Source organism: Vanacampus margaritifer, chromosome 20 (genome assembly GCF_051991255.1).
Source record: "Vanacampus margaritifer isolate UIUO_Vmar chromosome 20, RoL_Vmar_1.0, whole genome shotgun sequence".
NCBI classification, from domain to species: Eukaryota; Metazoa; Chordata; class Actinopteri; order Syngnathiformes; family Syngnathidae; genus Vanacampus; species Vanacampus margaritifer.
The window spans coordinates 16,847,133-16,858,833 of NC_135451.1; the positions used below are offsets into that span (position 1 = coordinate 16,847,133).

The 11,701-nt window shown below is 45.8% G+C and overlaps 2 protein-coding genes across 2 annotated transcripts; one reads left to right on the forward strand and one right to left on the reverse strand.

Annotated features, from left to right (window-relative positions):
- Positions 1 to 795: 795 nt before the first annotated feature.
- On the reverse strand, positions 796 to 4,814 carry LOC144040224 (uncharacterized). Its single transcript, XM_077554225.1, has 4 exons — positions 3,673 to 4,814; positions 2,768 to 2,891; positions 2,564 to 2,636; positions 796 to 927 (listed from the first exon to the last, which is right to left on the reverse strand). Exons 1-4 carry the CDS (start codon positions 3,848 to 3,850, stop codon positions 880 to 882), a joined length of 423 nt encoding a protein of 140 aa, XP_077410351.1. The 5' UTR covers positions 3,851 to 4,814; the 3' UTR covers positions 796 to 879.
- Positions 4,815 to 5,726: 912 nt separating this feature from the next.
- msl2b (MSL complex subunit 2b) lies at positions 5,727 to 11,260 on the forward strand. Its single transcript, XM_077554222.1, has 3 exons — positions 5,727 to 5,868; positions 8,207 to 9,417; positions 9,818 to 11,260. The coding sequence occupies exons 1-3, from the start codon at positions 5,727 to 5,729 to the stop codon at positions 10,115 to 10,117; spliced, it is 1,653 nt and encodes a 550-aa protein (XP_077410348.1). The 3' UTR covers positions 10,118 to 11,260.
- The last annotated feature ends 441 nt before the right edge of the window (positions 11,261 to 11,701 follow it).

The following is an 11,701-nucleotide window of genomic DNA, read 5'->3' on the forward strand; positions in this document are numbered from 1 at the left end:
CTAGAACAAATAGTTGTTCTTTTTATGTAATTAACATAAACGTGGCAGCACAACGTAAACAAGCCATCAAGCACAGTAGAGTACACGCCCAGACCAAAAATGTGCCAAGTGTCAAGCAAGTGCTGATTGAAGGGAAAATGTTGACATCATTCGTGATTTCTAAACGTGTCCGTGATTTCCGCATGCGTGTGTTCTCCCTCTTTCGCACAAACAGGAAGGATGCGTGCGAGTCGGTGTCATCACCAAGTGTGTGCGCGCGTGCGTGCGTGTGCGCGTGTGAGCTGGATCGTATTATAGGCCTACAGTAAGTACTAGGATGAGGTAACAGCAACCCTCATCACTGATCATGTTTAAAGTGTTTACAATCCTATTGTTCATGTCACCTATTCTATTTCTCATGGATTGTCATTATTTCTTTTTTTTTTTTGGATCAAGAAACAATAACAGCTTGCTCATGGGACCACACTATAAAGTCCAAAATAATTTCCAGGATTTTTCACATCCTCATTCTGTATTTGTTTATATTCTTGGCATAAATTTGATTGAGTGTGTGTTCGATATCCTTGATGTCAACAAAAGGCGGTGGTAGCGCCGAGAGAGAGAAAAAAAAAAAAAGTAATTCAGTGTCGTAAACACTAGTGCCCTGGATTGTCTGCAGTTTCACATCCTCGCTCGTTTTTGGCGACACCCGGTGGACAATAGCAGCACTATACTTAGGAACAGCAGCAATGAGCTCATGCAGTCAAATATCCAGTCATCATTTATTTTTGTTACTTTAAATACGAACCAATATACAAAACAAACTCTTTTTGACAAAAGTAATATTCTTGTAGAAAAGCAATAAATAGAAATTGTCACGAGAACTCTGGTGGGACGTGATCAGTTGGTGTTCCACATGGACATATCCGGAGGACACTTCAACTTGTTCTAAATGGAAGATAAACAGAAGGTGTGGCAAATTAGCACAATTGCACATTTAGTGAACTATTTTTTATAAACTTTTCTGTAGCGCAGATTTATTTTGGGTTGTTTTACAGGAGAGCCCAAATGTAGAATGACACGCCTTCAGCGTTCTTCCATGGAAGAGACATTGAAGTTATTTAAAGGTTTACAATTGCACAATGAGGTTAGGGTCACTATACGTAGAATAGTACTAGTAGTAGTCATTTACATTTAATTAATTAATTGACTATGACGTTCCATATGAGATGTTAGGCAATGAGACTTTTGTGAAATGATTTGCTTTGATGGTAACGAGAGCTGATTTTGTTTGCGTGTGAGGAAGCGTTGACGCAAGATTCTCGGTTTCCTTTTAACGCGCGGTGGGAACGTCCTTCTTCTTTTTGTGCTCGTAACATTCCGACTGTCACTTGAGATGTCACAACCACTTTGGGCAGCCCGTCTTCATCCTCCTCCGAACATACAAAAACTGCCTTTGAACTCTTTACATGTGGGAAAAGGAGCACATGCGGCGCAGTTTTACTGGCACTCACTTTATTCCATAAAACACTGTGACCGTTTTTAGAAGATAAGACGTTACGTTAGCAGACTGTTCCTGACTGCACTTTTTATGGCGGGAGGATCCTTTTAATTCAGTTCACATTCAATCCAGATTGTGCCCTTGGAAGACATTTCATTGCTGCGTGAAAAAGTGACTTTTAGCAGTCAAACATACTTCAGCTTCATTGTGGTCAATCGTAAACATCGATTTGGATGCAACATGATTTTCCTTTCGCTATTCAAGTTAAGATGGCACTTGAGTGAAAACAAGATGGAGGTTTTTTTGGTCTCATTGTGGGTGGCTCTGTGGTGTCTTATGGAGAGAAAAAAAACAGGGAGCCATTTTTTCAACTAAGAGTATTTTCAAAATCAACATCAATTTTCAAGCCTACATGATGTTGATTTTTGGATGCCATTTTATAAAAGCGAGCTGGAAACTCACACTTGGCTTCCGCTGCAACAAATCGCCAGTCACGGCTGACAAGCAAAAAGGCCAAAGTCGTGGTTGGTGATGAGGCAGAAAGGTCACGGGCGAGGAGGGTTGGAAAACGGACGGTCGTTAGCGAATCTTGGCAATCTGGCAATGAGTCAGTCGTCAGGAGAGCCTGAAATAGTTGAGACGAGTGGAGGGCGGAAACCGCTGGGCGAGTGCAAAAAGTGACTAATCAACAGATTGAGAGACTCAACAAGTTCCGATTCCATCTGGACGACTTTTGTTTGATTTTGTTTCTCAAGCCCTTTTCTACCTCAAGCCTACGACGGCATGTTTTGCAACCCATGATTTAAAAAAAAAACAACAACATTCTTTACCAATACAAAGATACTTCTGGTGTCCCACAGGAGTCGATATTGGGGCCCCAGCTGTTCCAATTGATATTAAAACTCATTCAAACCCAAAAACATGTAAATAAGTTTTTTAATACTTTGTCCTTCATTCCTCAAAACGTATGTATACATTTTTTTTATGCAAGAGTTAACAGAAGCTTCTAAAGCAATGGTAGTTATTACAAAAACGGCCAGAAGGTGGCAGCAGAGTATGCGAGTAGTGTTGAAACGCGCTCACCTTGTCCATCTTGTCTTTGAGCCACTTGGCCGCAGGACTGACGCACCACTGTTTGCCACTCTTGGTTACGATGCTACAAAAGAGTTCAATTATTGCTTCAGGGGTGAATTTGGGAACACCCACGCTGAGTTCCAGGGACGATCCTGATCAAAAGACGCCTCCTGCGATGTTGCGTTTGTGTTTTTGTTTGTGTGTGTAGCTTACAGGAAGGCGTGCTGCTTGCAGTCCTCCCGTGGTTTTTGCTCAAAGCACCGCTTGATTCTGGGAAGCCTCCTGTAGCCGACGCTGCCGCAGCATGACAGTCGCACGTCCGGAACGTTGGATTCCACTGCAAAAAAAAATTTATACATCTGCAGTGTTGCACTCTAAAAAAGGATGGTCTAAAATTCTCTTTTTAGTCATAAGTTGGTTCAACAGTTCTCCTTTGAGAGTGTGGGCCTTGCATTTGGTTCCTTGGCTTACAAAAATGCGGTATCGCGGCACATAACGGCCTCATTCATCATCTGGAGCAATGCGCCATCAATTTATTCAATAACATGACTGAAAAAAAATGCATCAAATTACCAAAGAGGCTGATTATTAAATGTACAGACGGTTACAGATGTGTTTTGCTTGTCAAACTTGACGAACCAATCAGAGGCTCCGACCGACCATTCAGCATCTCAACAGAGATGCTAACTATTACGCGTGTTAATGTGTGTAGCTCCCTAAAAATTGATTTTCCTTGTCAAACTTGGCTGCAACGTTTTGCGCCGAACAACCAATCAGGTAACAGAAAAATTCTGATGTCATCAAAGGCCTGTGAGGATGAATTTGAACTCGGATTGGTTAAAGAAACAGTTGCTAGCACATTGCTAATAATAGTTTTAAGTTACATGGGTTAGCGCTACTTTTAATTCCGAAAGATCCGGGGGCAGATTAGCTTGACATGGCAACACAGGCTGGAATCTGATTGGACAAGAACAAATAAAGAGAATAGCCTGCTGTTGGGGGAAAAAAAACGAAATTAGTTTAATTGAGCAAATATTAGAATTTAGCCTGTGCATCTGATATTTTTAGATCAACAGAAAGGTCCAACCTGCCATTGCCGGTTTGTGTGACAGATGTACCTTGTATCAGCACAAGTCCCAGGGTAAGGAGGAAAATCCAACATCTGGTCTCGAGAGTGGTCCACATCGTCGAACGCCACCAAGATGGACTACTGGATGTGATGGAAGCCTGACGCGTGTCATCCTTATGTACTGCGATGGCACGCGGCAAAATAGGAAGCATGTGCAGCGTGCACATGTGTGTGAAAATGGAAAATATCAATTGGCAGTCAGAAAGAGGCTCGGAAGCTGCCGGAGTTTGGCATCATCGTGCCCATATATGCTGAAATGTTTATTTTAGTACCGTGTGTGACTCAGGGGGAATCACGGGTCATAATGATCATAAAAACATTGCTGAAAACACCCCAAAAATAGGAATTAGTCACGGCCAAGGAAGGAAGCTGTGTCCTAAATATTAACAGGAGTATTACAATCATCTGTCCATTTTCTATTATCCTCAATAAGGTTGTAGGGGAGCCAGGATTCGAACCAACAACCCGCACTGTGAGGCAAACATGCTAATTGCTTTTCACTGTCTTCTGATGAGTGTATTGATAATATCTGACTATGTGCTAACTCGGTTTGTGCCAAAATATTAATACTGGCTAGAATAGCTAAATTTGAGGTAAACCACATATCTGTCAAATAAATAAAGTATATGCCATATAAATCAAGGTTTTATTGAAGCCATAAAATTGCAAAATGACCAAATGTGGTTACCCTATTCAAGTCATCACTGGCTCAAAATATACTTATGACTTCTGCAAATATCACAACTTTGTCTTTATATGAGATTTATTTTTCATTTCAAACTTCTTTAAAATGTTACATGGTAAAAATAATAAAGGTAGCTATTCCCGTTCTATGAGGTAGTAACGGGAGTTAACTTGCAATATCAAAAAGATACAAAGAAGAATAAAAAGAAAAGGGCTGATAGACTCAATTAATTTCCGTGGTAAAAAAAACATTTTAAATATATTTTTTAAGAAACTTCATATCTTTATCAGAGATTAAAAAATAAATCTTTATCAGAGATTTTTTTTTGTTTTATCTATCAGAGAATTTTCATTCATACAACTTCGTGACGTCATCGTACGTCACAACCGTCCTCGCGAGATTTGCACCACAGCACCCCCATGTGGACGTGTGTGGGAAAGGAGACGGGCGGTATGAGGAATACGCCGCTGCTAGCTGTAGCATCCAACACAAACACGGACTAAAAATCCCGTTTTCTTCGCCGCTGGCTCCACCGAGGCTCTGAGAGGATTTTATCTGGGCTCCAAACTTCCTTCAGGACGCCTCAAGCCCACCGAGGGGAACGACGGGAAGAATTGAGCCCCGCTGACAACCGTGCGGAGCCCCGGCGGCCTGCTCCTCCAGCCCGCTTTCTGGTGTAGCGCAGGCGGCTAGCGCGGTCACGAGAGCCCGAGGCTTCCGCTGCTCGCACTTTTTTCGGCCCCAACCGAACCGGAGGAGCCGCGAAATTCTTCCTTGACGGACCCTAACTCTAACCGGGGGCAACTGCTAGCTCGTCGGCGGCCAGGCGGTGCTCCTACTGCCGAAGGAAAGCTTGTTGGCGACGCCGCGGCCTTCTGGTTTGTTGTGCGCCGCCATGAATCTCGGCGAACAATAACAAGACGCGGAAGCCGACCGGTCCGGTACCCAGACCGCCTTACATGACACCGGCACGACGGCCGCTTTTCAAACCGAGACCGGCACGCACTCCGACTATGGAAGTATCGCGGGGCACCCGCAGCAAACCGGGTCATTTTTTTCACCAAAGCCCCCGTGTGAGAGCCCCGGCCGAGCGGCTCTGAAGCGACGTTCGGACTCCCGTCCGCACACTATGCTCCACCGAACCAGGACCCACTTGTGAACAATTCTGCACCGAGGATGGATACGGGATGGGACTGAGGAAAACGCGATTAAGACCCGGACCCTCTATGTTGTCGTCAGAGCCCCCAGAGTCCATTCAGCGCGTGTCGTGTTTGTGTTTCCCGGACACTTTGTTGCTGCTTTGAACGCATCGGAGTTTCGGAACCGAGCGGACCGGCTCGCCGGGTCAGGCCGCTGCGATGAACCCGGTGAACGCGACGTCGCTCTACGTGTCGGCGAGCCGCTCGGTGCTGCAGTGCGACCCCCGAGACCCCCGCGCCCTGGCCGAACTGTGCAAGCTGCTGCCCTTCTTCCGGCAGTCCGTGTCCTGCTTGGTCTGCGGTGAGTCAGTGACCGACCGAGCGCTACAATCGCGTCCAAACGCATGCACGAAGGTTTTCAAATGTGTTTTGTTTTCATCACTGACGGACTGACTGGTGTGCTTTGCGTGCTTGTTGTCAGCAGCCATGCGAGCGTTTTGGATGATGCCGCGTTCAAGTGCTGTCGGAAGAACCAAATGTCATCATTCACAATTGAGTCGCAATGTAACGTCGTCGCTCATTATATTACTTTGAATCACGTAGTGTGTCCAGGCTCTGACGTATAACTTCCGCTATTTGATATTCATTGAAATTTTGCCATCTTGCAGATAACGTCATGAGTTTAATATTTATTACCGTCGTCAAAAAAATTATTGTTTTCAACATGTTTTGCACGTCAGCAATTCAATCGTGAGGAAAAAATGATGACATATTCCTCTTGGTGGCACGTGATTCCGTTTTTTTTCCAGGGGTAGTGAACGCATCTTACAGCATCACGACACACCCCCTTTGTGCTCTTGTGCACTCTCCTTTGGAATTCTGTGGGACTTAAGCACAATTCATTTTTAATGGTTAAAAAAACATACAAAAATAGCTGCTCAGGTAAATGTAAAGCCATACATCATAGTACTGGTTGTGTTTTATTTTTTCTTGCATGTTGTCATGTCTGCCTTGAGAGAGAAAAAAAACTTTCTATACATTGAAGACTTTAAAATGGCCATTGAAGACTAGTTGAACTGTAATCACTTGTTGTTTATTTTGGGCATATGTTCCAGGAACATGATATAGATGGAGACCATATAATTTTCTAAAAAAGAGTTTTTAATCTACACTTATAAAAATAAAAATAAACATCTTTGCACCTGTTCTCACTGTCAAGAATTAGGATAACATCCTTCACACTGTAAAAAATTCTTAAAAACATATAATTTTCAAAAAAAAAAAAGTTTTTAATCTACACTTATAAAAATAAAAAAAACATCTTTGCACCTGTTCTCACTGTCAAGAATTAGGATAACATCCTTCACACTGTAAAAAAAATCTTAAAAACAAACAAGTATTTAAAATCTGTGCTATAATGGGTGCACATTGCATAAAAAATGAATATATGGATGTTATCATTAGACCCCTTCCCCGCTGTCGTTCATATTTAGCCTCCTCATTGTGAATGAATGATCAATATGACCCATACAAGGAGCGGTCGCCCTCATCAATGGGCCTTCATCCTTTTTCCTGTCTGCAGCTGCAGACCTCAGCGGCCAGCGTTGCTAAGGAAGCGGCGCTCAAAGAGCGCTTGTGGCCGCCGAATATAAATAAACACACTTGAGGGCAGCTGTGAGGGGGCAGGAAGGAGGAAAAGTTCATCAATTCCCGACATAATGCCAACCCAGGAAAGCGACACCAAAAAGAAAAGGAGGCGGGCGAGAAGGAGGCATTGATAAGACGAGACGCAATTTGGAAAGATTTTGGTTAGTGAGGAGAAGACGGTTTTGGGTTATGCTGAGTTGTCACACATGCAGTGGATTTATTGCAATTTGCGTTGGGAAAAAAATCGGATTAATCGTTTGAATTTGTTTTCCTCTTTGCTAATAGACATCAAATTGTCTACTTATACTTCAAAAGGTTGCCTATGGATGACGGCAAAGCTCGACACAACGGTCAATAATTCACTTCAACATAGTTACTAAGTAACACCCCATAATGCCACGAGATGACAAGAGGCCACTAGTTGGTGCCAAGGCACTACTTTTATGTTAGACTGGGCTTTCATCTGAGCATAATAATGGCGGATAGTTTCCAAATAAACTTTTTTTTTCTTGTGGCTGGAAGGGATTAACGACATTTAAATGAATTTCAAAAGGGAACACTGAGTAAATAAATAAGCAAGCTTGGTCAGGAAACAAACAAATGTGTGTTCCGGAGATAGACCGATTATCGGCGCCACAACTCGGCGTTTTTATGACCATTGGCCTTCTTTCAGAATCTGACAGCCGATGAAAGATATACGATTTAAAACTGTTAAATGTCTTAAAGATGTAGGAACTATTTAAATGTTTATTGAACCTGACCCTGGAAAGTCTCAGCATCTTTTGTTGTTATTTGGAAGTCAAATAAAGATACATTGATTTACTTTCAAAAACAATAGTTGTTGTTGTTTTTACTTTTTAAGGTATCCCTAAATTTTTTGTTGGAATTTTAACACAAAAATGTCCTGTCTTAAGATTTTTTTATTTATTTTTTTGCACAAATCAAATAAATAATTCATTCAACATATGCTTTAGGACATTTTTGACACCAATATTTTTTATCTCTAGTAATTGTGTTTTCTGTCATTTTCTGTCCTGCATCTTGCGGCGCAGGCAACCTGCTGCAGGACCCCATGGCGCCCACCGACTCGTCGTGTCAGCATTACGTGTGCCGCGGGTGCAAAGGTCAACGGATGCAGCTGAAGCCGTCGTGCAGCTGGTGCAAGGACTACTCGCGTTTCCAGGAGAACCGGCAGCTGTCCCTGCTGGTGCGCTGCTATCGCAAGCTGTGCCTGTACATCACGCACTCGCCGCTCGCCGCGCACATCGCCGCCGCCGCCGCCGACTCGCCCGACCTCCAGGCCGTCCTCAACGAGGGCCTCCGGCTGGCCGAGAATGAGCTTGAACCCGAGCCCGACGCCGTCGAAGCGGAAGCGCCGGCGGAGGACGCGCCGCATCCCGACGAGGTCGACGAGGAGGACGACGAGGCGGTCGGCGTCAACGGGCTGCACGATTGTAACGGACTAGCCGCCTCGCTGGACTCGGGCCGAGCGCTCGTCAAGCAGGAGGACTTTTGCGAGGAGATGCCGGCGGTGGGCGGGGCGGGCCTTTGCGACGTGTCCTGCTTCGGCGACGAGTTCAAGCATGGCGGGGGGCCGCTGCTGTTGAGCGTGGAGGAAGTTCTACGGACTCTGGACACGGACACCGAGCCCGACGACCCCCCCACGCCGCTGTCCGTCAACGGGCCTCTCTGCCCCGCCCTCCCCCTGGAGAGCAGCTGTCACCCCTTCCGCCCTCACCCGCAGCCCCCTCCTCAATCCCCCACCGCCGTCCCCCGAGGACCCCCTCGCTGCCACCGCAAACGCTCCCGCTCGGAAAGCGACAGTGAGAAGGTGCGGCCCCTCCCCATCGACAGCCTCCTGCGGGGACCCCCGCCTGACGGCGGCCCCCACTGCCCTCGCCTGGGCGCCACCCCCGTGTACGACTTCCCCTCCGCCACGCCCCACTTCCACATGGCGCCCGTGCCCAACGGCGGGCCCCCCAAGGTGGGCAAGGGCCCCCTGGGGTCCGGCAAGCCGCCCAAAAAGACGGGGGAGCACCACGGGGGCCCCAAGAAGGCCAAGGCCCGGGCCCCCAAACCCCGCTCGCAGGCCCGCGGGCCCCCCCACTCTCACGCTCGCCCGCTCAGTCACCCCCCCAGCCCCTCCAAGCCGCTGTACAAAAAGCCCGTGGAGAAGAAAGGCTGCAAGTGCGGCCGCGCCACACAGAACCCGTCGGTGCTCACCTGCAGGGGGCAGCGTTGTCCGTGCTACTCCAATCGCAAGGTGAGGAGCTTTATCAGACTTTATTCGTATGAAGCCATTGTTATATAATGATCAAAAGGAAATAGAGCAGGGTAGGAGTATTTTCATTTTTATTTCATTTTGTTTGATGTGTTTTGATTTCACTGCGTGCATGTTTGAAATCAAGATTTCAGTCAGACGATAGTACTTTTACATTTTACATCAACATGCTTGGTCACATTTCAATGTTTTAAAACACTTTCGAAAGTATTCCTTAGCACGGTGCTGCCAACCATGTTGTGGCACAATGTGGTACTACACCTGAGGCGCACAACTTTTCATTTGTCGTTCTTGCATGAAAATGAGTGCTTCAAAATCATACATCAAATTCATACAAAATATATCTAAAATGTCATTTGTTATTTTTTTGTGTGTGTCGCAGGCGTGCCAGGAGTGCATCTGCCGCGGCTGCCAGAACTCGTACATGGCGAACGGCGAGAAGAAGCTGGAGGCCTTCGCCGTGCCCGAGAAGGCCCTGGAGCAGACGCGCCTGACGCTGGGCATCAACCTCACCAGCATCGCCGCCGCCGCCCTCCGGGGCCCGCCCGGCGGCCCCCCCGGCGCCGCCCTGCTCAACGTAGCCGCCGCCACGGGCTCGCCGGTCGCCACCGCCTTCCTGTCGGCGGCGGGCCACGACGGCCGGGCCTTTGACGACTCGTTGGAGATGCACTTTGACTGTTGACTCTCCGCCTCGCACCCGGGACGCGGCGCCTCCGTTGCTTTAGCGTCGTCACACATTTGTTGGTCGCGCCGTTCGCTTCGTCGTCGTCATCACTGACAGTTGTAATTTATAACGAGGATTTTTTTGTATGTGAAGCAGCCACGTGGGGGACATCTTAGCCAGGATCTATTTTATTAATGAAGCGGCGTGGACACGGTGGAGTAGTGGTTTAGCACTTCTGCCTTTCAGTTCTGAGGTTCTGGGTTCAAATCTGGGTTCCTGTGTGGAGTTTTACGTGTTCTCCTCCAACATGTTAAATGAATTGAAGACAAAGCTGTCCGTTGGTGTGAATGGGAGTCAGAATGCTTGTTTGAACCCGAGTCCAAGTCACTTGATTTTGAGTATTTGCCCTTGCCAAGTCCTGATCCGATACATCGCGTAAAAAACAACTATTATTTCATTCTAGACTTTAAATTGAAAATAATACAATAAATAAATCAATTAAAATACATTTAAAATTGGACCCTTTTCATCTGAAAAATCTCATGACTCTAACGTGGCCCCAACCCGACCCAATTAGCACGTCTGCCACACATTTTTGAGTTTGTGGGTTCAAATCCAAGTTGAATTGAAGAAAAGTAATTGTCCACAGGTGCGAGTGTTGAGTGTGAATGCTTGTGTGTTGGCACGACCCCCAACGAGGACAATAGAAAAATCACAAGATTGAAGTGCGTGTCACAGGCGCGTATATTTTTGGCGAGCGAGGCAGGAAGTGAAAAAAAATAATGTGACAGGAAGTGAAAACAACCTTCCATGTGAGTTTACTGTTCATCTTCCTGGTGGAGGCGTTAGCGTGCTGGTTCGTGTTTAGGCGCTCCTCATGTCGTTGGTGTCGTTTGTTTGTTTTGTTTTTCCCTCACCAACTTGCTGCTAAAAGGACGAGGAAGTTGATCTGTTTTCAAATGTTCGTTACGAGTTATTTATTGGGAGTTTTTTGAGGGTTGCTGTCTTAGCATTTAGTGTCTCGTGTCGTCCCCCGTCCCCCGCCCCCAAGGCTTTTGGTTCACACCCTCCCATCACCATCTCCACCCTCCTGGGGCATTTGAATACCTGTAATATAACTGTATCATATTTCCACAAAAAGAAAGAAAATCAAACCGTTGACTGAAGTGTGACTGGGTCTTTGATGCACTTCTGCCGCTTGACCACAGATGGCAGCACTAAACATAAACAAGCATGGCACTTTAAAATCAATTTCCAAAATGAGGGAAACAAACTTTGACAAAGTAGTGATATTTTGTTATAAACTCGCAAACTCTTTATTGAACATATTTACAGATCCAACATATTTACATTCATGTTTTATTTACAACTGAGAAGCAATATATTGATTGTTGTTAATGGTCCCTTTTAAATCTGAGTAATTAACGCTCCAACAAAGGGGATTGCGTTTGCCTATAGATGACACGAGATGGCAGCAAAGGGATGCTTTTCTTCAGAAAGCACTTAAACTCTCATCAAACTTTATTTTTTGCCAACATGCCATCAAAGGGCGCCAAAACTGCAATAGGTGACTTGTTCGGCAAATCAGCAAAAATGCGGCGA